The following is a 24,307-nucleotide window of genomic DNA, read 5'->3' on the forward strand; positions in this document are numbered from 1 at the left end:
TGTGATTTATGCCTAGTGCCATTCACTTTATGGTCCAGCCAAAAGGGGGGAGTTGAGTTGTCACCGACAAAGATTGCAGCGCACAGGCTCTTTGAATTTCGAGCCCTTCACTTGCATGTGACTCTCTCTCTCTCTCTCTCTCTCTCTCGAGGTGACTTCGGATGCTTCAAGCCCGTGACCTACTACATACCCTGCCCTTCTTTCCCCTCTACTACAAACAAGTCCACCATCCCACTCCCCCACGTCCCCGTACGTGAACTGCAGCAGCACCTATTGGCTGTTTGTAATGGTGACAAAGAAAGCACGTTCAGGACTCGGCTGGACCAACTCGAATGGCTTGAGAGCCCTATTGCTAAAAGTGGGGGCTAATCTTTTTTTTTTTATAGGCAAGCTGGGGTTAGGCAGACCCTACCAGTAATACAACTATACCATTGGGTTTTGAACCAGCAACATCCCAACACGAGGTGACGTGGACTAACTGCTCCTACCAGACAACAGACAAGCGGAGCCCCCCTTGGTTGGGCTAATCTAAGTAATTGACCCTGCTTAGGAGGTTTGGCAATTTAGTCTTTAGTTGAAGCATTGACCCATGCAAGAATGACACTAAACTCTCGGGACATAGAGGACTGGCAAATTCGTTTTCAGTTGAGGAGGACAGATACAAGCTCTTAGGAGTATATAGGGGCTTGGGAGTTGATTGGTTTTTAGTTGAAGTGTTAGAATGAAGAAAGAAAGATGCAAACTCTTGTGATAATGCAAGTGGATGGAACCTGCAGCTTTGGACGCGATGAGGCTGTAATCCAGCTGAGGTCGAGCCAACTCAACAAAACTAGACGCATTTTTTTGTAATACAAGAAGCAATGACAAGAACAAGACATGCATCATGCATGGCCTTTGGTTGTGCCATTTTGGTCATTTTACATGCCAAACAATTGCACGGCTGTTTCTCGTCGTTTATGGTGCGTTCTCTTTGTACAAACTAAATCTAATTATATTTTGGTGGCCATATTCCCTGCTGGCCAATAGCATGCTACTACTGACACCCCCCCCCCATAAGATTTTTTTTTTTGACAATAATGCCCAAAGTATCGCCATTTAATTATACTCGTTTAGTCTCGTTCAAAGTTGTGATTGCAATTTTTTTAATATCCCGCTTGCAATATTGTAACATCCCGATAACATTCTGTTTCGTTTTTTAATTCTGTCCTTGTAAAATACTTTAGCCAACTAAAAGGCTGAAAATAATTTCAGGAAAATAAGTGTAAACGAAAAGAAATATGTCGATATTCTCTTTACGTTTCCAACATATCACTCGCTCGCAAAACTTTTTCCATGTTAATGAAATGTTTGAACCTCACCCTTCGTTATATATAAATATATATACGCGTCAGCTCCTGTTAAGGCTGTAAATTTGGGGCGGGTGACGGGTGCTTCTCTCCCTCTTAAGTCTTAACCAAGCCATGGCGGCCGTATTTTTAACATCCTTCGTCTTCCTCCTCCACCTCCTTTCCACCACCGCCGCCACCAACCCGTGCGCCACCGCTCCCCCAGCGGACGATGGCTCAACTGTCCTCACCCTCCTGCACATCAACTCCAAATGCTCCCCCTTCTATTCGACCACCAAACCCTCCACGTCCCTCCTCGACTCCGTCCTTCAAATGGCGGCCAACGACGCTTCCCACCTCGCCGCCATCACCGGCCTCGGGCCCTCCGTTCCGGTGGCTTCCGGTCTCCACGTCACCAATTCCGGCAGCTACGTCGCCAGCGTGAAGCTGGGAACGCCGGGGCAGCTCATGTTCATGGTTCTCGACACCGGCAACGACGCGACGTGGGTGCCCACGGCCGCCTGCACCGGCTGCCCCCCGACCTCCTCCGCCTTCTCCCCTAACCGCTCGACCACCTTCCTGCCTCTCGGCTGCCGCTCCCGGGAATGCTCCCGCCGGAGCACCGCCTACTGCGCCGGTGGATCCGGCTGCTTCTTCAACCATACCTACGCTGGAAACTCCAACTTCTCGGCGGCGCTGTACAAGGACACCCTACGCCTGGCCCTCGACGTCATCCCTGGTTTCACCTTCGGCGGAGTGAGGTCGGCCGTCGGCAGCGCGCTCCCACCGCAGGGCGTCCTGGGGCTCGGTCGCGGCCCTCTCTCCCTCCTCTCGCAGACCTGGCAGCTCTACCAGGGCACCTTTTCCTACTGCCTCCCGAGCTTCCGGTCCAACTTCTTCTCCGGTTCGCTCCGCCTCGGTCCGGTCGGCCAGCCCAAGCTGGTGAGGACCACCCCGCTGCTAACCAACCCCCACCGCCCCTCCCTCTACTACGTGAACCTCACTGGGGTCAGTGTCGGCGACAAGCTCGTGGCGACGGCGCCGTTGCTCCCGGCTTTCGACCCCAACACGGGGGCCGGGACGGTGGTGGATTCCGGGACGGTAATAACCCGGTTCGTAGCGCCGGTTTACGCGGCGATACGGGACGAGTTCAGGAGGAGGTTGGGGGGGGGCATGTCGAGCTTGGGGGCGTTCGACACGTGCTTCTCGTCACCCGGGGCCGGGGTTGCGGCGCCGAACGTGACGCTGCACTTGGAGGGGGTGGACGTGACGTTGGGGACGGAGGACGTGATGATACACAGCAGTTCGGGGACGCTGGCATGCCTAGCCATGGCAGCCGCGCCCTCCAACGTCAACTCGGTTCTCAACGTGATCGCCAACCTGCAGCAGCAGAACCAGCGGGTTCTCATCGACCTCGCCAACTCTCGACTCGGCTTCGCTCCGGAGCAATGCAGTTAGCCAGCCTTCTGGTCCTAGCCCGCCCCCGCACCAGTTCCTCCGGAGCTCCGCTTGGGGGTGTAGTGTACTGTTTCTTTGATCATTTTTAGCCATAAGCCATTTTGCCCGGCCCTCCTCGACAGCTTACCGATTTGTTAGTTTTGAACTATTGGATGTTGAAGTGAAGAGAAAACCCGGTGGTTGTCTCTGTGTGGATGAGCGAGGGGAATATAATGAACACGCCCTTGTGGTTGTAAACCCCCGTGAATCAGTTGGTTTAGTTTTCTGTATGTTTCTATTTGGTTCTTGAAAGTGAACTGTTTGATCTTCTTCTTCTTTGGGTTCTCTTCTTGTGAGTGTTGCTTGTTGACCATGGTTGTGACTCATGCACGTTAGAGAGAGAGAGAGAGAGAGAGATGACAGTAAAGGATGATGGGCAACGCCTGGTTATTCAAGCTTGTAAATTTGGAACACGTAAACTATGAGGCCATTGCAATGGGAGATTTTTTGCATTGTCAGATTAATCTTTTCATCATCGTTGTTGTTGTTGTTAATGATATAATTAATTTCCATACCAATAAATTGGAGCTACTCTGTATGGTGTTACAATAAACATGTAAGCATGTGTGTCTCGTATTCCTATGTTTGTCAGCATTAATTAGCGTTGGAGTTTGATGCGATTGCAAAGACTTAAGTACCCTCTCCTCCATTGGTGCAAAAAAAAAAATGACGATTCTTGAAAAGGAGTGGTTGTAAAGACTTAAGTGCCCCGAAGATGATTATTTAAGACCCAGTCTCTGCACTGCAGGATTATTTGAGAAAGAAATCTCCCCTGGAGGAGGCTATGAACATCAACCCTCTCACACTCTCTCTCCCTTCTATTTCTGCTTCTATGCACATCCAACAGAAGATCTTACATTGCTCCATCAAACACCGGCTGACTTGCACATTGACTGTTGTGGAGCCTGATTCAGAGTTTTTACCCTTACAGGAGGAGGGTTTGGGGGTTCATCCCAGCGTGGGTAGCATAATTCAACTAAATGAGTTGTAGATCCTGATTCAGAGTTTTTACCCTTATAGGAGAGGGGTCTGGGGGCTCCTCCCAACGTGGGTAGCATCATTCAACTTGAAGAGTTGTGGAGTCTGATTCAAAGTTTTTACCCTTACAGAAAAGGGGGTCTGAGGGCTCCTCCCAGCGTGGGTAGCATCATTCAACTTGATGAGTTGTGGAGTCTCATTCACAGTTTTTACCCTTATGGGATGAGGGTTTGGGGACTCCTCTCAATGTGGATAGCATCGTTCAACTTGATTTGTTGTGGAGCCTGATTCAGAGTTTTTGCCCTTACATGAGAAGGGTTTGGAAGCTCCTCCCGATGGTCATCCGACGAAACAAACCTGAGCCATCAAAAATGTCTGTTTGAACTTTTCATCGTCATCTTCTTCTTCTTCCTTCTCCGTAAAACACTGTAAAACCCTCTCTCTCTCTAGAGAAGAAATCAAGAGAGGCAAAGAGTTCCCCCTGGAGAGGGCCATGAACATCAACCATCTCACTCTCTCTCCCTTCTCTCTCTACTTCTGTGCACATCCAACAAATGATCCAACATTTCTCCATCAAACACCGACTGACCTGCACACTAACTGTAGCATCGTTCAACTTGATGAGTTGTAGAGCCTGATTTAGAGTTTTTGCCCTTACAGGAGGGGGGTTTGGGGGCTCCTCCCAGCGTGGGTAGCATCATTCAACTTGAAGAGTTGTAGAGTCTGATTCAAAGTTTTTACCCATTCATATTTTAAGGCATTAGATCTCATGTTTGAACATCCACGCATGTGCAGTTTGTTTTCATCATGTTCAGTTACTTTCTAGATTATACTTTGAATTCTGGTGCATTTTAGATCTATCGATTTGTATGTAACCAGAGCTCATTTTAATTTGAATTTTTTACTGTAACTTCATGCATATGTCTCCATGCTCTCCACCAAAAATCAGATCATTCTGAGTTTGTTTGACTCACTTTAAAAATTGAGATTCAAAACCTGTTATTTTGCACCGTCGGGATTTTAGCAGAATCAGGACTAACTTGCGGGAGTGATTTCTCCCTAACCAGAGATGATCTTTTCGATCCGTAAAAAGGGTTGTTTTTTAAATTAAATCTAGTTTGTTCATATCAAATTTCAGCAATTTCTATAGGGTTTTCATACCAGTTTTTTGTCAAAAACCATAACCCTATCACCCTATGTCATTTTAACGGCTCAGATTTTGATCCATTTTGTTTGAATTTTATTTCTCTAATGGGAGATCATTTTTCAATTCTGTAAAACAAGTTCTCTTTGTTTATGTGTCTAGTTCATCCCTGTAAATTTTCAGAATTTTTCATGGTCAATTACTATTTTATTTTGATTAAATACCAGAACCTTATATCCAGATTTTATAAATGTTCTGATTTTGGCCCCCATATCATGACTCTTGTAACACTTCTTCAACAAATCGTTATTTGATTGACAATATTATTCAACAAATTATTGTTATGATTTTTTTGGGTCTCTAATGAGTCCCTATTATGATTTGTAGTATTTTTGGGTCTCCAACGAGCCTCACAATGATTTATAGTGTTGTTCGGTCTTTTAACTATGATTTATAGTGCTTTGGGGTCTCCAACGATCTCCACAGCGATTTGTAGTGTTTTTCGGTCTTTTAACTATGATTTATAGTGTTTTCGAGTCTCTAACGAGACCCACAGCGATTTATAGTGTTGCTGGACCTCGCTATAGCGATTTGTAGTGTTTCTCGCTAAACACTACAGCGATTTGTGATACAAATCGCTATCCGAATCAGGACCAACTTGTCAGGACATATCTCCCTAACCAAAGATCAGATTTCAAATCCGTAAAAGTGGTGTCTTTGTTATGAAGTCTAGTTTATTTCTGTAAATTTTCAGCGATTTCTATGGTCATTTGATACCCCATTTGGATCTAAAACCAGACCCCTATCAGTCTGCCTTATTTGAGTGAGATAGGTTTTTATTTTATTTTGTAAGAGTCATATCTCCCCAACGGAAGATCATTTTCCAAATCCGTAAAAAGGGTTTTTTTACTCTATGTGTCTAGTTTATATCTGGAAAGTTTTATAACTTTTTATGCTCATTTGATATTTCAAACCTGTTAAAAACCGAGAAAAGTTATTATTCTGTTTTAAGTGAGTGGATGAAAGTTAATTATAACTTTTCTCGGTTTTTAGCAGGTTTGAAATATCAAATGAGCATAAAAAGTTATAAAACTTTCTAGATATAAACTAGACACATAGAGTAAAAAAACCCTTTTTACGGATTTGGAAAATGATCTTCCGTTGGGGAGATATGACTCTTACAAAATGAAATAAAAACCTATGTCACTCAAATAAGGCAGACTGATAAGGGTCTGGTTTTAGATACAAATGGGGTATCAAATGACCATAGAAATCGCTGAAAATTGACAGGAATAAACTAGACTTCATAACGAAGACACCACTTTTTACGGATTTGAAATCTGATCTTTGGTTAGGGAGATATGACCCTGACAAGTTGGTCCTGATTCGGATAGCGATTTGTATCACAAATCGCTGTAGTGTTTAGCGAGAAACACTACAAATCGCTATAGCGAGGTCCAACAATACTATAAATCGCTGTGGGTTTCGTTAGAGACTCGAAAACACTATAAATCATAGTTAAAAGACCGAAAATACTACAAATCGCTGTGGGGCCCGTTGGAGACCCCAAAGCACTATAAATCATAGTTAAAAGACCGAACAACACTATAAATCATTGTGAGGCTCGTTGGAGACCCAAAAATACTACAAATCATAATAGGGACTCATTAGAGACCCAAAAAAATCATAACAATAATTTGTTGAAGAATATTGTCAATCAAATAACGATTTGTTGAAGAAGTGCTACAAGAGTCATGATATGGGGGCCAAAATCAGAATATTTATAAAATCTGGATAAAAGGTTCTGGTATTTAATCAAAATAAAATAGTAATTGACCATGAAAATTTTTGAAAATTTACAGGGATGAACTAGACACATAAACGAAGAGAACCCGTTTTACAGAATTGAAAAACGATCTTCCATTAGAGAAATAAAATTCAAACAAAATGGATCAAAATCTGAGCCGTTAAAATGACACAGGGTGACAGGGTTATGGTTTTTGACAAAAAACTGGTATGAAAACCCCATAGAAATCGCTGAAATTTGGTATGAACAAACTAGATTTAATTTAAAAAACAACCCTTTTTATGGATCGAAAAGATCATCTCTGGTTAGGGAGAAATCACTCTCGCAAGTTGGTCCTGATTCTGCTAAAATCCCGACGGTGCAAAATAACAGGTTTTGAATCTCGATTTTTAAAGTGAGTCAAACAAACTCAGAATGATCTGATTTTTGGTGGAGAGCATAGAGACATATGCATGAAGTTACAGTAAAAAATTCAAATTAAAATGAGCTCTGGTTACATACAAATCGATAGATCTAAAATTCACCAGAATTCAAAGTATAATTTAGAAAGTAACTGAACATGATGAAAGCAAACTGCACATGCGTGGATGTTCAAACATGAGATCTAATAACTTAAAATATGAATGGGTAAAAACTTTGAATCAGACTCCACAACTCTTCAAGTTGAATGATGCTACCCACGCTGGGAGGAGCCCCCAAACCCCCCTCCTGTAAGGGCAAAAACTCTAAATCAGGCTCCACAACTCATCAAGTTGAACGATGCTACAGTTAGTGTGCAGGTCAGTCGGTGTTTGATGGAAAAATGTTGGATCATTTGTTGGATGTGCACAGAAGTAGAGAGAGAAGGGAGAGAGAGTGAGATGAGGTTTTACCCCTCTCTTGTAAGGGTAAAAACTCAAAATCAGGATCTACAACTCATTTAGTTGAATGATGATACCCACGTTGGGAGGAGCCCCCAAACCCTCCTCCTGTAAGGGTAAAAACTCTGAATCAGGCTCCACAAGAGTCAATGTGCAGGTCAGTCGGTGCTTGATGGAGCAATGTAGGATCTTCTGCTGGATGTGCATAGAAGCAGAAAGAGAAGGGAGTCAGAGGGTTGATGTTCATGGCCTCCTCCAGGGGAGATTTCTTTCTCGGATAATCCTGCAGTGCAAAGACTGGGTCTTAAATAATCATCTTTGGGGCACTTAAGTTTTTTCAAGAATCCTCCATTGATTTCTTCTCTAGAGAGAGAGAGAGAGAGGGTTTTACAGTGTTTTACGGAGAAAGAAGAAGAAGTCTTTGAAGAGTCAACATCATCTTCGACTTTCTGGATGGAGGACATGTTTGTCCTTTTTTTGAAGTGTTTGTTTTTTCTTTTTTGAATGAAAGGCATTTTTGTCATTTTCTCAAACCATCACTTTATGAGAAGAATAACAAGAAAGGGTACTTAAGTCTTTGCAACAACACCAGAGTCCGATGCAAAGTTATGTCAACATACACAAAAATACGAGCCCCATGTGCTTGTATACGTGGTGCTCATTCAAAGCCCCGAACACAAACGTGGGATTCAGTGAATCATCGGGGGGGGGGGGGGGAACATACACCACCCTGACAAAAAAAACTCTCCTAGGAAAAGAAAGTTGAGTTTTTGATAAAAAAAAGTTTTTTTCTTGTTTGTGTAGCATAAGAAAAACAATGAAAAAATGTAAAAAAATGTAAAAAAATGTAAAAAAATGAGAGAGAGGAGGAGGGTGATGGTGAGATGGTGGGTAGTAGGTGGTGGTAGTGGTGAGATGGGTGGTGGGGAGTATAAAAATAAATTTTCTTGGTAGGAAACAATACTCACCCCCCTTCCATGAAAGAATATTTCCTATCAAAAAGTATACTTTTAAGAAAAACTCTCTCAGCGCAAAAGTCTCTCAGGTTTGGAAGGGTTGAAAAATCTGTATGGATTTTTCAATTTGTATCACTTTTCCTACGTCTTTCTAGCTTCCAAACGTGCTCTTGGTGTCACTCAACAGGGCGTGGGCTCAGGTAATTTGTGTTTTTATGTGGATGTGAGGACCACTCACAGGACGAGCGTGTCTCAAGATCGAGCATGGCCGATAAAAATCAAAATCGAGCCAAGCTCTCAATTAGGCTAGGTCCGACTCATTTAGGCCCGTGTGGACTTAGGATGTGAAGGTAGGAGTGAGGTGTGGGTAGCTCTGAGTCCCTGATTAATGGAGTTTGGTAGACCAAGATTACTGCAACCATGCACACCGTGGGCCAAATAAACTGCTGGAAGTTTGGTCTGAACACCTGATTGCATTTATTCTCTCAAATTTGGTTTGAACATGGGCATGGTATGGGTTGGTTAGTTTCCTACTTGTTTTCAAGAACAAGCAATGCTAACATCCCATATCACTACAAGAAAAACTCCAATTACCGACAGATATTTGCGATAGATTTTTTTTTCGCCCATTTGCGACGGATTAGCGAGAGAAAAATATCTGTCTCTAACATTCAAATTATTTATGGAATTAACGACGAAAAATATGCCGTCGCGAATCCGTCGCGAGTTAGCGATGAATAAATTCCGTTGCAAATGCGCGACGGCTCAACAACAGAAATTTTCTGTCGCTACTTCGACACAAAGTTGCAATGGAGTATGCGACGGAATTTGGCCGTCGCTAAATTTTCCGTAAATTCCTAATGTGAGCCCCTTTTCCCTTTCTTTTTCTGCTATCGCCCGCCCGCCGCCCGTCGACCTCCCGTCCGACAACCGCAGGTGACCCCCCCACCCCTCTATCTTCTTCTTCTTCTTCTTTTCTTTTTCCTTCCGTCGACCCCTGCTGCATCTCCCGCCCCGCTCTCTCTCTCTCTCTCTGTGTGGTTGCCGAAGGGCCCGCCCCCCTCTCTTTTTCGGGTTGCTGGAGGGCCGACAACCCCTGCAGTGCCCTCCTCTCTCTCTTTGTGGTTGCCGGGAGGTCGACAGGAGGCCGGTGGCCCTCTGTCGCATCTCCCGCCCCCTCTCTCTCTGTGGTTGCCAGAGGGCCCACCCCCCCTCTCTTTCGGGTTGCCGACAACCCCTATCGTGCCCTCCTCTCTCTCTCTGTGGTTGCCGGGAGGCCAGTGGCCCCCTGTCGCATCTCCCACCTCTCTCTCTCTCTTTTTGGTTGCCTGGATTTGCCGGGGGGTGGGGGGGGGGGGTGTCAGCACCCTCCCTCCTAGCAAATCCAGGCCGGTGGCCCCCTGCCCCCTCTCTCTGTGGTTGTCGGGAGGCCGCCAGTAAAATGGCAGACAGGGGTCGTACCCATGTCACTTTCTGTTCTTTAGTATGGCTACAACCTTCTAAGTCTTCACACCTTTGCAGTTTTACGCAGCATCCGCCTTTTGACTCCACGCCCCAAGCCCCATATCATTTACACTCGTAGAAACTCGAGCACGTCACAACCTCACAAGGTAGGGGAAAACTGCACGAGGACTTTGAAAACTGTAAAGCGAGTAAATACCCGTGGTGAGTAAGTGATGCAAGCATATCACATGTTATATAATTTATTAGATGCAACACTTTTCTGTTCACATACTCACTTAGTTGTAGATATCTAGGACTGCTTTGATGGAGTTTGGAGATCAATGTGAGCATGATTTTAATGTATGAGAATAGAAGTGTTCTTATTTTTGAAGTTCGGATTTCATGCTAGTCATGGTAGTAGTTAGCGAGATATTGGAGTGTGTTTGCTACATGTATATGTTTGACATTGTTTTGATATGAATGTATTGCAATATTGGATGTGATTTTATCCATGCTTGTGTGAAGTTACTTTTAATTTGTTTATGACTTCCATGTGAAATTGTATCATGAAAACATGCTTCAAATGAATGTATCATGTTATGAATAGTTTGCACATGAAAATATTAAGTTATTAATGCATGCATCATAGTTCTTGTGATTGTATGACTATATATATATATATATATATGTGTGTGTGTGTGAGAGAGAGAGAGAGAGAGAGAGAGAGAGAGAGAGAGAGAGAGAGAGAGAGAGAGAGAGAGAGAGAGAGAGATATCAAATCATTACATCTACCACGAATGCATGATAAATTTGATATTTTTTTCATCATAGCATTCTGATGATTCTCTTTTAACTGGTTAGGATAATATTCGTAACATCATACGACAAAATGATTGCAAACCATGAATGAATGTATCGTAGGATAGTTGACAATAAGGTATCGCTTGAATATATGGATGGTGTTGAAAGTTTTATTGAATTTGCAACGACATGTGTCAGTACAGTGGATCCCACAGGTCAGATTAGGTGCCCCTACAAGATTTGTAAGAACAATTAATTTGTAGAACCTCATGGCGTTAGACATCACCTATACAGGAAGAGTTTTGTGATTGATTATCAGAATTGGACATTTCATGGTAAAGAATTTAGAAACAATTTTGACGCACGGGTAGATGTGGTGCACGATAATCCTTATATGGATTTGATATTTGATGCCGCAGGACCAGAACTAGGTTCTGCTATGGGTTTAGTGATGTAATAACTGGGGTAGAGGAAGAAGCACCAAACGATGCAGCTAGCAGCTTTTATGATTTACTTAGAGATGCTGATGAGCCACTTTGGAATGGTTGCGATAGTCACACTATCTTGTCTGCAGTTCTTCAACTATTGATTTTGAGTCAATCATGTTTTGACCGTTTGTGCTTTATTGTGAAGAGTATATTGCCCAAAAATAAAAACTTGCCACAAAATTTCTATCGTGCGAAATTTATGGTCAACGCTCTTGGTATGAGGTATCAAAAGATTGATGCTTGTCCAAATCACTGCATGTTGTATTTTAAAGATCATGAAAATAGCAGATCATGCCCGTTATGTGTGCATCCTCGGTTCAAGCCAAAGACAAGAGGCAATGGTAGCATGAGGTCAAAAGAAGTGTCATACAAGTCACTCTGCTACTTCTTTCTCACCCATAGATTGCAACGATTGTATATGTCTTTGAGGATAGATAAACACATGAGATAACATGCAAATAAAGTTTGACATGATGAAGACAAGATCACGCATTCTGTTGACGTGAAAGCTTGAAAGCACTTTGATCGTACTCATTAGAACTTCATAATGGAAGTAAGAAATGTTAAGCTTGGTTTATGTACAGATGAATTTACTTTATTTGAGGGTAGATCAACTCCATACTCGTGTTGGCCAGTATTTGTAACTCCATACAACCTTCCTCCAAGCTTGTGTATGAAGCGTCAAAATCTTTTCTTGTCTCTATTGATCCCTGGTCCGACCTCTTCGGGCTAAAATCTTGATATATATTTAAGGTCATTGATTGATGAACTGAAAGTACTGTGGGATGTCGATGTTCTCATGTACGATGCCCACAAAAAACAAAATTCCAATATGAAGGCTACTGTGCTATGGACAATCAGTGACTTCCCTGCATATGGTATGTTATCTGGTTGGAGCATACATGGGAGGTTGGCATGTCTGTACTGCATGGAGGATACATAATCATTTAGATTGATGCATGGAAAGAAGCCATGCTGGTTTGTGTGTCATCGTCGATTTCTACCCAACGACCATCCATTCCGACGATAAAGGAATGTGTTTCGAGCAGGCACAACTAAAATGGAAGGTCCACCCACAAGATTGACTGTCATAGAGATTTTAAGAAGATTGCAATACTTTCCATATGGACTGACAGATGCCCGTAGCCCGACGCCCTTTCTTGGATTTGGGAAGAATCACAATTGGACAAAGAAATCTATATTTTGGGAACTACCATATTGGTCGACCTTATTGATACGACATAATTTGGATGCGATACATGTAGAGAAAAATGTGTTTGATAATGTGTTCAATACAGTAATGAATGTTAAAGGGAAAATAGAGGATAATTCAAAGGCCCGTATAGATTTAAAAGTAATATGTAAAAGACCAGAATTGAAACTCAAAGAGTACAATGACAAAGTACTGAAACAAAAAACAATATACATGTTTGGACCAGATCAAATAAAATAGGCATGTCAATGGTTGAGACAATTAAGATTTTCAGATGGATACATCTCTAACATTGCTCAGACTATAAAGATAGACGAGAGACAATTATATGGGTTGAAGAGCCATGATTGTCATGTCTTTATGCAACGATTGATACCCCTAGCATTCCATGATATGTTAGACAAACCTATATGGGGGGTATTATCTGAGTTGAGTAAATTTTTTATAACATTGTGCGCATCAGAAGTCGTAGTATCTGAGGTAAAAAATCTCGAGGATTCTGTCGTCACTACTATTTGTCAGCTAGAGAAAATATTTCTGCTAACATTTTTCAATGTTATGGAACATTTGATCATACATTTGCCATATGAACTAAATGTTGGTGGTCCTGTGCAATATTGGTGGATGTACCCTTTTGAAAGGTATATGTTTTCTTATATTTGTCTCTTCGATGCTATTGAGAAATTTATTGTAATCCGAGATATATATTTTTGACAGATGCATGTTTGACCTAAAAAAAAAGGTTCAGAATAAAGCAAGAGTAGGGGGCTCTATTTGTGAGGCGTATACTTTAGAAGAGATTTCAAATTTCTCATCTATGTACTTTGAACCACATATTCCAACATGTTACACATGCCCACCTCGTAACGATGATGAAGAACAATTTACTGCAGCTGACAAACTGTCGATATTTCAACAACTTGGGCATGCCTTAATTTGGCAGTTGCCAGTCAAGACTCTTGGAAGATCGAAAGCAAGTCGCAACACAAATCTATATCCTTTTAATTGCTCAGCGATCGACCTATACATCGAGTAAGTATATGTAAACACAACACAAATCTATACCCTTTTATGTTTTATACGTACATACATGGTTCTATAATATAAGTATTTGATAAGTGTAGACGATTTGATCTGGAGTTGCGAAGAGAACTTTCATGTTTCACTGATGCAGAACTACAAAAAGAACGTGAAACTAAGTTTGTGGCATGGTTGAAAGAGTTGGTAAGGATGATGAAATAAATTGTCTCTATGTAAACAACAATAAGTTACTTAATTGGTCGTGATCACAATCATTGTTTATGTTTGTAGGTCCACTATGGTGATGTTAAAGATTAAGGAATATGTGATTTACAAAATGGTCTGACCAAAGTTGTGCAATGTTACAATAAGTACATCATAAATGGTTATCGATTCCTTACAAAAGACTACGATGTAAACAAATCAATGATGAATAGTGACATGTGTGTCAAGGGTAGCAGTTACGGTAAAAATGAACATGATTACTACAGTGTTATAGAAGAAATAATGGAGTTGACTTACTTAGGCATAAATAATATAGTAACTTTATTCAAGTGTCATTGGTATGATCCCACTGTAACAAGAGTTGACAAAGCCCCAGGCATTGTGAAGGTGAATCATAAATCAAGGTTTGGAACATATGAATCATTCATATTAGCCTCGCAAGCTCAACAAGTTTATTATACTTCATATCAGAGTACAAAGAAGTCAGATAGAAATGAATGGTGGGAAGTTTGCAAGGTGAAGTCCAAACTATACCCCGAGTATGATTAGTTACAGGAAGACAAGTTAACTGAAGAGAGTGATTACTATCAATCAGATGATATCTATGACTTTTCTTATGGTCACGATATTGCGCATGGTATGCATGTCATATCTCCATTGGTCAATAGAACATTCATGGAAGAATGTGATCCAAATGATATACCAAGTGGACGGGCGAACAAAGAAGAAGAAGAAGAAGAAGAAGAAGAAGAAGAAGAAGATGAAGAAGAGCAGGAGGAAGAAGAATAATATGAAAGTCAAACAAGTGATGAGGAAGAATTCTCGAGCTAGTGAAATAAATCTTGTAATACAAACCTCTATTTGATGTGAATGATTTGAATTATTTGAATGTATTGAAATGATTTAAATGATTTGAAGGTATTACAATGTTTGAATGTATTGCATGACATTTTTTATTTTTTGATTATGTATATTCGATACGTATAGAGTTATGATTTGAATGTATTGTAACGTGTTTGAATGATTTGAATGTATTGCAATATTTGATGTGAATGATTTGAATGATTTGAATGTATTGAAATGTATTGAAATGATTTGAATGATTCGAAGGTATTGCAATGTTTGAATGTATTGCATGACATTTTTTATTTGTTAGAATGTATCTTCGATACATATAGAGTTATGATTTGAATGCATTGTAACTTGTTTAAATGATTTGAATGTATTGTAATATTTGATGTGAATGATTTGAATTATTTGAATGTATTGAAATGATTTGAATGATTTGAAGGTATTGCAATGTTTGAATATATTGCATGACATTTTTTATTTGTTAGAATGTATCTTCGATACATATAGAGTTATGATTTGAATGTATTGTAACGTGTTTGAATGATTTGAATGTATTGCAATATTTGATATGAATGATTTGAATTATTTGAATGTATTGAAATGTATTGCAATGATTTGAATGATTTGAAGGTATTACAATGTTTGAATGTATTGCATGTTATTTTTTATTTGTTAGAATATGATTCGTGGAGGTTACAGTGGTCGATCACCCAATGGTAGCTAGTCTCAACCTTCATCTTCACGGGCTGCTTTGATAGGTATATCATTTAAGTAATTGTATACTTGATTAGTTTAAATGCGCGTTCTGTGAATTTATATCATTATATTTTGTTTATCAATACTAACCTTTCTTTTCTCTTGTAGGTTGCTGGAGATAATCAACGTGGAGGAGCTGAAGGGGCAGATCGAGACAATGAAGAAGATGACGCATAGAATCTTGGCGATGATTAGATTCATGTGTTGATTTTGTTGTACCTTCTTGTTGTTTCAAAAATATAAATGTTCACTTGTAAATAATTAAAACTTGGCAAAATTTATAGTGGATCGATAAATTGTTTTAGTTTCTTTTTATATGTATTTTTTATGTGTACTTTATTTTTTATATACAGGAAATATAAATTATACGAGAAATATAAATTGTATCACGAGAATTTTTTATCGATATTTATGTTTTAAACAATTTTTTTTTAAATTTTTTTTCTTGTTTGCGACGAATATTTTTGGTCGCTATTTACTACCAGTGTCTAATTTAGCGACAGATTAGGAACGAATATTAATCCGTCGTAAATGTGAATTGGCCAATGTTTTTGTGACGGATATTAATCCGTCGCAAAACCAAAATCTTGGTATATTAACGACGGCCTTGCGACGAATCATGGCATTTGCTAATTCGAGGTAAATTAACGACGAAATTTGTGACAGATAATTTCTATCGCTAATTAGCGACTATAATTTTGCGATGAAAGCTATCCGTCGCTAAGTTGACGCTAATTCGTTGCTAAACTGTTTAGAGATGGATTGAGGTCATCGCTAATCCACAGATTTCTTGTAATGTATGAAAAATGGAGTGGGAAATAAAGAGTTGGCCAGTTACTAAGTACCTGCAATCGTTGTTGCTGTGTGTAAGCCCCATGCAATGCAGATATACGTGATTGGCTAAATCATGTTCGGGTGCAGATACCTGATTGGCTAAATTATACAATAATGCAAATCTAGTCTAGTGCTTTTTTCACTCCACAAGGATCATCAAATGAATGTTATATCTCTTTCTATCCAAGAGAAATATATTTCTGACTTCTTGGTAAATAATTAATTGAGACACAAATTGTTTGGCTCTGATTGCCTAGCGAAAAGATGGCAAAGGATTTCTGATTATGGGCATTGGGATTTCATATATTCTGCCATTCACGGAGAAAATTGGCGAAGAAGAAATAGATTCCGTACCATTTCTATATGATCCGGAATGGGAGAAGGAACTAACTCCCACTGGATGACCCTATGTCTCCATATTTATTTTTCATAATTATGGAACAGTTATCTAGGAGATTGACTTTAGCAAAGGGGCAAAAGCAAATTTTACCTGAATCAATCAAAGATTTTTCTTGGGGTCACAGTTTTTTTATGGATGATGCCCTCTTTCTTATAAGGATAAAGGGGATAGTGTGCATAATTTTTTCTTAATTTTAAAAGAATTTCAGGCCTCCTTATTAGAACTAAAAATCATCTTTTATTACGTTTGATCGTTCTCTGGATTGAGTGAACTATATTTATTCCATTTTTGCTTGGCATCGAGAGTATCTACTTTTAAAATATCTGTGATCTCTTGTTTCAAATGGTAGATTAAAACCTATTTTATGCAGTGGTTTGCTTTCTAAAATGCCGCAAAAACTCCAATCACAGAGTGTAAAACTTCTTTCAAAGGCAGACACAATTATTTTAATCATTTCTGTTCTCTCATTCATGCCTATTTATCTTATGTTATGTTTCAAGATTCCTAAATCTATCATTCAAAAACTGGAAATAATTATGCGCAAGTTCCTTTGGCAGGAATCGGAACAGGAACGGGTGCCCTCGCTTATTTGTAGCCCAAGTGATGGACAGCTTTTTGTATCAAGAAACTTTCTCAGGTAAAATTTGCTTTATTAGCCAAGTTTGACTGGTTAGTTGCTTTCAAGCCTAAAAATCCATGGGTCAATTTGGTTTCAAATAAATATGGCTTCTCTAGTTCTATTTGGATACAAATCCAAACAGGGGGCATGGTCATTTCCAATCATGGTAGATGGAAGATTGGTGGACTTTTGGTTTGATCCTTGGGTGGATAATTTCCCTTATATTGTCTAAAGTAATACTTCTACGCTCATTCAAGAACATACATGGGTACTTATGGGTTGTGTACTCTTGTTGAAGCCAATATTCGACCTACTCATTGTTCTACATTGGAAGGAAAATAAGGTTTTCAATTGTAGAGAAGCATGGAATTCGACTCAGATGAACCAGCCTAGATTTAATCTGAGCAATCTGATATGGTCTAAGCATCACTAGAGCGGCTATCACGCGGTCAGATTGCCTTCTTACCTTGGCCACTCTACATAAGAGCAGAGTTCATCTTGCTAACAAATATGTTTTATGCCAGGATGCTGAGGAAACTAATCAACATCTTTTTATTTTTTGCCCTCTTGCTCGTATCATCGGGCTCAAAACAACCAATCAATTTGGAAAAGGTGATTGTCACATGCTTCATTATTCTTCTTATATATTTTTCACTTTACTTTTCGTGTTTTTTTATGAGTTTTCTTTGGTGCTTTCACTCACATGAGCTTTCTTTAAATTGGCAATAATTATTTTTAGCTTTTGTTAAAAAATTAATTTTTACAATAAAAAATCATAAAAATTAAGAATATCTGTTTTTATTTTAGTTTTTATTTGTGTTTCATTTTGATTCCCATTCAATTCTTATTCGTATTATTCGTATAATGTTTTTTTTTTTTTTTGTTCTTTACTTACCCTTTCTATATATTTTAAAATGCATTGCTTCTTATCATTTTTGGCTAACCCTAGCGTGCTAATCCAAAAAAAAAAAAAAAATTCCCCAATTTAATCCCTTTGCAAAAATGGAGGTGACAAGCAATGATTTCAATAGTACAGCTATGGTTTATAAAAGAAAATTCATTATGACACATCGTACATTTCTTTCTAGCGTACGACTGTACAGAGAAACCGGTAACTGATTGATCCATATCAGCCTAAACAAAATGCACACACGCTGACCTCCATCGCACACACGTGATGGATGGTCAGCGTACAAAAACAGTAAAAAACTTGCAAAAAATCGGGGTTTAGAGATGCTTTTCAAGAGCTGCTAAAGGTCCTAGTTCTATGGGACCTTCAGCGATGCTTGAAAGCGTAGCTACTACGTTGTCAGGGATGTGCCCGGTATTAACTAGAACCTTTTTAGCGGTGTTTTGAAGCACTGTTAAAAGTTTTTTTTGCGCTTTTACAGTTTTTGCGCGCGCTGACCGCCCATCACGCGCACTATGGATGGTCAGCGCGCGTGCATTTTTGGTTAGGCTGCTACGGATCAAGCAGCTAGCGGTTACTCCGACTGTACAAATTATAAATCTGTGATTTATTATTAAAATTCTTATGAGGACGGCGATTTAATGCATAAAACCTACCAAGTCCTTTTTGAGTTTTTTACAGCTATAAAGTGGAAATTTATTTTATGTACACCAAAGGAGACCTGGGTTTTGATCTCTATGGTCCCACATTTCAATTCATAAATTAATTAGATGCAAGTTTAGAACCTGGAATTGGAGCAATTTGCAATTTGCTGGAAAACAGATTTTGAGGCAAACCAAACAGGGATATGCTAAGCTGGTGAAGAAATTCTAATTCAGACTGTGAACTTATTGCGAACCAAACACAAGATTCCTCTCTCTCTCTCTCTCTCAGGAGGTAAGGTCTTTCCAATCTCTCGTTTAAACAAGTTCCTAAAGGCTGGTGCAGAGTTCTGATGAAGTGGCAAAACTATTTGATTGACATAGTTGCTTGATGAGGATTTCTACCAGAAAGGACCTTGTATAGCCAAGATGATAAACCTCCATTGAAATTTTTTATTATACAATCGCCATAATATTTTTTGATCAGGTCATATGGATCTAAGTGGATCCAAAATTCAAGACACCCACAACAATTTAGGAATCTTCAGCTAGGTCATCAAGGCTTGTCTTTGTCGTTTCAGGCAGAACTTCTTAATTGAAGAGCAAATTAGGATAGGGCTTAGTTAGTTATAAATAATTGCATTGGCATAAGAAGGCAGTAAGGTACTTAAATTAAGGCAGCAAGTGTTGCTGTAGAAAGGCTTGAATGACATATTTGTTATCTTCAATACATTGTTCTTAAATGTCTGATATAAATTGTTAAAGATCTTTGTCCTAAACTCATGGATTGATTAATTTATGTATCAATTGGGAGGTTATGTTTTGGAGATGATTTCATAACGTAAACCACAAATATTTGGAGGTAAATTCTCCACCATATAACTCAATGAGAACTATCTGAACTGAACTGGAACTTAATATCTTTCCAAAGGCTGCCGAGTGCTATGAGCCTATATATGGCTATACGACCTGATGCCAAACCAAATAGAGTCCGACAAGCTTTGGTTTGGACCAATTAATTAATTCGGTTGGACCCATAATTAAGATCCAAGCAATATACGGATCTGAGTCTCCATACAAATTTCAATCCAGACCAGTTTCTGTCTGACATGTGTTATGATTGAGATCCATGAATAAAGGGTTTACGGCGTCTGTTTTTTGCAATCCGAAATAATAAAAAAGAATAGTCTTGGATCGGTCCTGCCTATTCCAGGTCCGGTGATGGCTGAACTGAACATAGTACCAACACCTCAAAATCGGATCCAGGTTTGGCTACAGCCGATCCGTTGATAGTAGCGCAGACAGCAGACCAAGCGTAGGCAGGGCCAGCTGGCCTCTTTGAGATTTGAGGCCACCGCCTAGGGGCCTCCAAATTTTTTGATGTTTATAATAAAAGCTTCATATCATATAACAAAAATACCTTGAAAAATTATTTCATTCAAAATGTTTATTTTATTTGTTGTTGTTTTAATTATTATACGTGACTTATTTCATGAATATGTAATAAAAAAACATGAAAATTCTTGAAAGGTAATAGTTTCATATAGCATGACAAACTTTTATTTTTATTTTTTACTTTATGTGCCCTAGCTTGCATATAGAACAAAAATGAAAGCTTTATTACTCACTTCTTGCTTCCCTCTTCACGTGAACCTAAATGACTTTTAGGTCTTGCTTGGGCTTCCTACCTAAATTCTTGATTATGCTTTTCTTTTGATAACCTTAGTATAAACTATTGAAATATAAATGTCCTTTGACATCAACATTGTATTTTCTTTCAAGTGGCATGGGCATGTATTTTTGTCTTGACAGCAGGGTACTGTATTTACTTGTGACATGTAAGATTATGGTTTGAAATGTGTTGCTATGTCTATCTGATATGAATATAGGGTTCTTTACAGAATAATTTTCTTGATAAACTAATGTTTGCCAACTATTGGTAGGAGAGGAATTAGTAGCAATTTTAGGAGTCATTCATCTTTTGATATTTTCTTTATTGTAGAAAAATATTACCTAGTTTTATAGGTCTGTTAGGGTTTAGGTTTATGATTAGACTTAGAACTGTTTTTTTTTTAAATGAACATGGAACAAGAAACAAACTATTCATTTTGTTAGACATCTTCATTGAACCCCAAGAAAAGTATGGAGGATGTTCTGCAAAATATACATATTTAAAAATCATAGTCATCATAATATTTGTGTCCTTTTTGTCCCTTAGGAAATCTAATAAAAAACACATACTTGTCAAAATGAAACATATGATACCAAACAGTTGCAGTGAGGAATAATCTGATGGAAAGCCAGCTTCTTTGGTATGGTTGTTCAAGCTAAAACATTGATGTGATTTTTTTTAGAGTAACGTCACCATATGAATTTGTTCTTTCCAAAAATGTTGGGAACACAAAGGAATGCCCAAGTAGTTTCAAATTTAAGTCTATTCTTAATTTTGCCACTCCATCTTGTTTTGGAGTCTAAGGCCAAGAACTTTTATGCACAACTCCATAAAACAAATATTAAAATTCCCTTCTGTAAATACAAAGGATATTTAAAAATTTCAGAAAAAAATGCAATCCCGTTTAATAAACAATACAATTTTTATGTACAATAATAAAAAAAAAATTAGGGCCTCAACTTCTTGGAACTGCACGTTCCATCGGCCTATTAGAGTTGATCCAAATTTTCTACAACGTTGGTTTTGGTCTTCATTTTTTGTTTACTCTTTCTCTTGACCGTTGCCTTTGGTGCATTATTAGACGCCGTGAATCGTGACTCCACTCCCTCGTACGCGACAACCATCGTGAGTAGCTTTTAAATAAGTCCGTCAACTCAGGAGGCAGATCAGGTCATCTGAACATGCGCGTTTTTGCTCATGCCGAAATCGTGGCCGTCTGTTTGCATTTTGGATGAATGCCACGTGGTTTTGTTGACTTTTGAGCTTTTTAAAATGCAAATCGGATGGCCACGATGTCGGCATGAGCAAAAACGCTCATGTTCAGCATGACCTGATCTGCTTCTGTCAACTCATCAGTTCAGCTGACGAATGACTGTGCACACTTGCTGAGTAGGCATAAGACCCTCTCAAGCTAGACCAACCAATATATATAAAGGTAATAGGTCCGTGCTAAACCCATTTGGTGCTAAATGAGTTTTTTGGGCTACTCCAGTGTTTTTTAAGCAGTTCTGGCCCCATAAATGTGTTGGGAATCCGCACCTATAAATCATGTGTTCTCAATGAAATGATGAAGTTTGAAGCCTAAAAAATTTACAAAGATTTTGGACTGTTGATTTTTTAAACTTTATAAAAACCCACCCTGTGCTGGAATCAAACGCTTCAAGAGCTGATCCTTATAAAATCAAGTACATAGATCATGTTCCAGGCCGTCATGTTGACACCTTTGTTTCTCGATGTAAATATCTCTTTGATCATTCGTAGTGTACATAAATGGCCTTTGGCCTAAGATCTCCCGTGAACAACAATTGTAACAGGTTCCTCCCCCCATTCTTACTCACTTTTTGTAATCTTGCAACTTTTGAATATGAGTTACTTTCTTTCTATCTCTTGTTGCTGCTCTCTCGGTTGCTCTCTTTAAGTTTGTGCACACTTTGTTGCGATTGTGTACCCTTGTGCGGGGTGTTTGTGTTGCTTTCTTGACTCAGAAAGCTGACCTAGTTGGAACTACTAGGTGCTGCACGAAGCTTCTAGATAAGCCCGTGACAACTGGTACCAGAGCTTACTCGAGAATTGGGGGAAGGAAAGATGGGTATTTGTTGAAACCCTCGTGAGTTGAGTTCGATAATGATTTCAAAGTTAGAAGAACTCCTTGAAAAAGTCCATAAAGGGAAAAAGGCAGAAAAGGAGAAATATATCATGGAGTCGACAAAAATATCTCGCTTTGAAGAAATGGTCAACCCTATAGAGAGACGGGTGACCAAAGTCGAGAAAAGAATGACGAAATTGATAGGTGACGTTCATGCCTGTGCCACTGCTATTGAAAGTGCACATGATAACTTCGGAAAGTTAGATGGTGATGTAAGGGTTGATACCGATGAATTGCGGGCTACGGTCCAAGAATTATCACATCGGTTGGGTATACAAGAGGCTGAAATGCAAGAACTTCAGGAACGATCACTATAAGAAAAATGCGTATTAGCGATGAACGCTATCCGTCACTAATCCATCGCAAAATTCATCGCTAACATGTTTAGCGACGGATAGCATCCGACGCATAATCCTAGTCGCCAAACTGCGACAAAATTTATCTGTCATCAATCCGTCGCTAATTAGCGACAGATCATGTCCATCGCTAAATAGAGACTGATTTGGTTATGCGATGGAATTTAATCCATTGCTAAGCTGTGACGAGGGATACGTATCCGTCGCTAATGTCTGTCACCAAATTATGTATCCGTCGCTAATGTCCGTCGCCAATTTGGTGACGAACATTAGCAACGACTTAAATTCTGTCGCAAACCATCGACTGATTTAAATTGGCAACAGATTAGCGATGAATAATATCCATTGCTAATTTATTTATTTATTTTTTTGAAATATGAAGCTCGAGAAAAATTTCTCGTTATACAATTCATATAACCTGCTTATAAAAAATAAAGTACATATAAAAACTACATATACAGGTGAAACAAATTTAACACAAGTTCTAAGTTAAACAACTTTAACAACAAAATACAGTCCTTGCCAAGTTATAATTAGTGGAAGGAAATAAGGGTATTTGTTGAAACCCTCGTGAGTTGAGTTCGATAATGGTTTCAAAGTTAGAAGAACTCCTTGGAAAATTCCATAAAGGGAAAAAGGCAGAAAAGGAGAAATATATCATGGAGTCGACAAAAATGTCTCGCTTTGAAGAAATGGTCAACCCTATAGAGAGACGGGTGACCAAAGTCGAGAAAAGAATGACGAAATTGATAGGTGACGTTCATGCCTGTGCCACTGCTGTTGAAAGTGCACATGATAACTTCGAAAAGTTAGATGGTGATGTAAGGGTTGATACCGATTAATTGCGGGCTACGGTCCAAGAATTCTTATATCGATTGGGTACACAAGAGACTGAAATGCAAGAACTTCAGGAACGATCACTATAAGAAAAATGTGTATTAGCGACGAACGCTATCCGTCACTAATCCATCGCAAAATTCATCGCTAACATGTTTAGCGACGGATAGCATCCGACGCATAATCCTAGTCGCCAAACTGCGACATAATTTATTTGTCATCAATCCGTCGCTAATTAGCGACAGATCATGTCCGTCGCTAAATATAGACTAATTTGGTTATGCGATGGAATTTAATCCATCGCTAAGCTGTGACGAGGGATACGTATCCGTCGCTAATGTCTGTCACCAAATTATGTATCCGTCGCCAATTTGGCGACGAACATTAGCAACGACTTAAATTTTGTCGCAAACCATCGAATGATTTAAATTGGCAACGGATTAGCTATGAATAATATCCATTGCTAATTAAAATTTTTTTTTTTTGAAATATGAAGCTCGAGAAAAATTTCTCGTTATACAATTCAT

The 24,307-nt window shown here is 39.3% G+C and overlaps 1 protein-coding gene and 1 pseudogene across 1 annotated transcript in view; both read left to right on the forward strand.

The window, feature by feature from the left end:
- LOC149841542 (uncharacterized) overlaps nt 1-15,573 on the forward strand; it is a 62,550-nt gene extending 46,977 nt beyond the window's left edge. The window contains exon 4 of the mRNA XM_090003898.1: nt 15,474-15,573. Coding sequence (XP_089860024.1) covers nt 15,474-15,573 — 100 coding nt within the window. The remainder of the gene's footprint in view (nt 1-15,473) is intronic.
- Nucleotides 1,461-2,783, forward strand: LOC149841543 (aspartyl protease AED3 pseudogene; annotated as a pseudogene).
- Nucleotides 15,574-24,307: the final 8,734 nt, after the last annotated feature.

The sequence above is a fragment of the Nuphar pumila genome, chromosome 4 (assembly GCF_984573655.1).
Source record: "Nuphar pumila chromosome 4, dmNupPumi1.hap1.1, whole genome shotgun sequence".
NCBI lineage: Eukaryota > Viridiplantae > Streptophyta > Magnoliopsida > Nymphaeales > Nymphaeaceae > Nuphar > Nuphar pumila.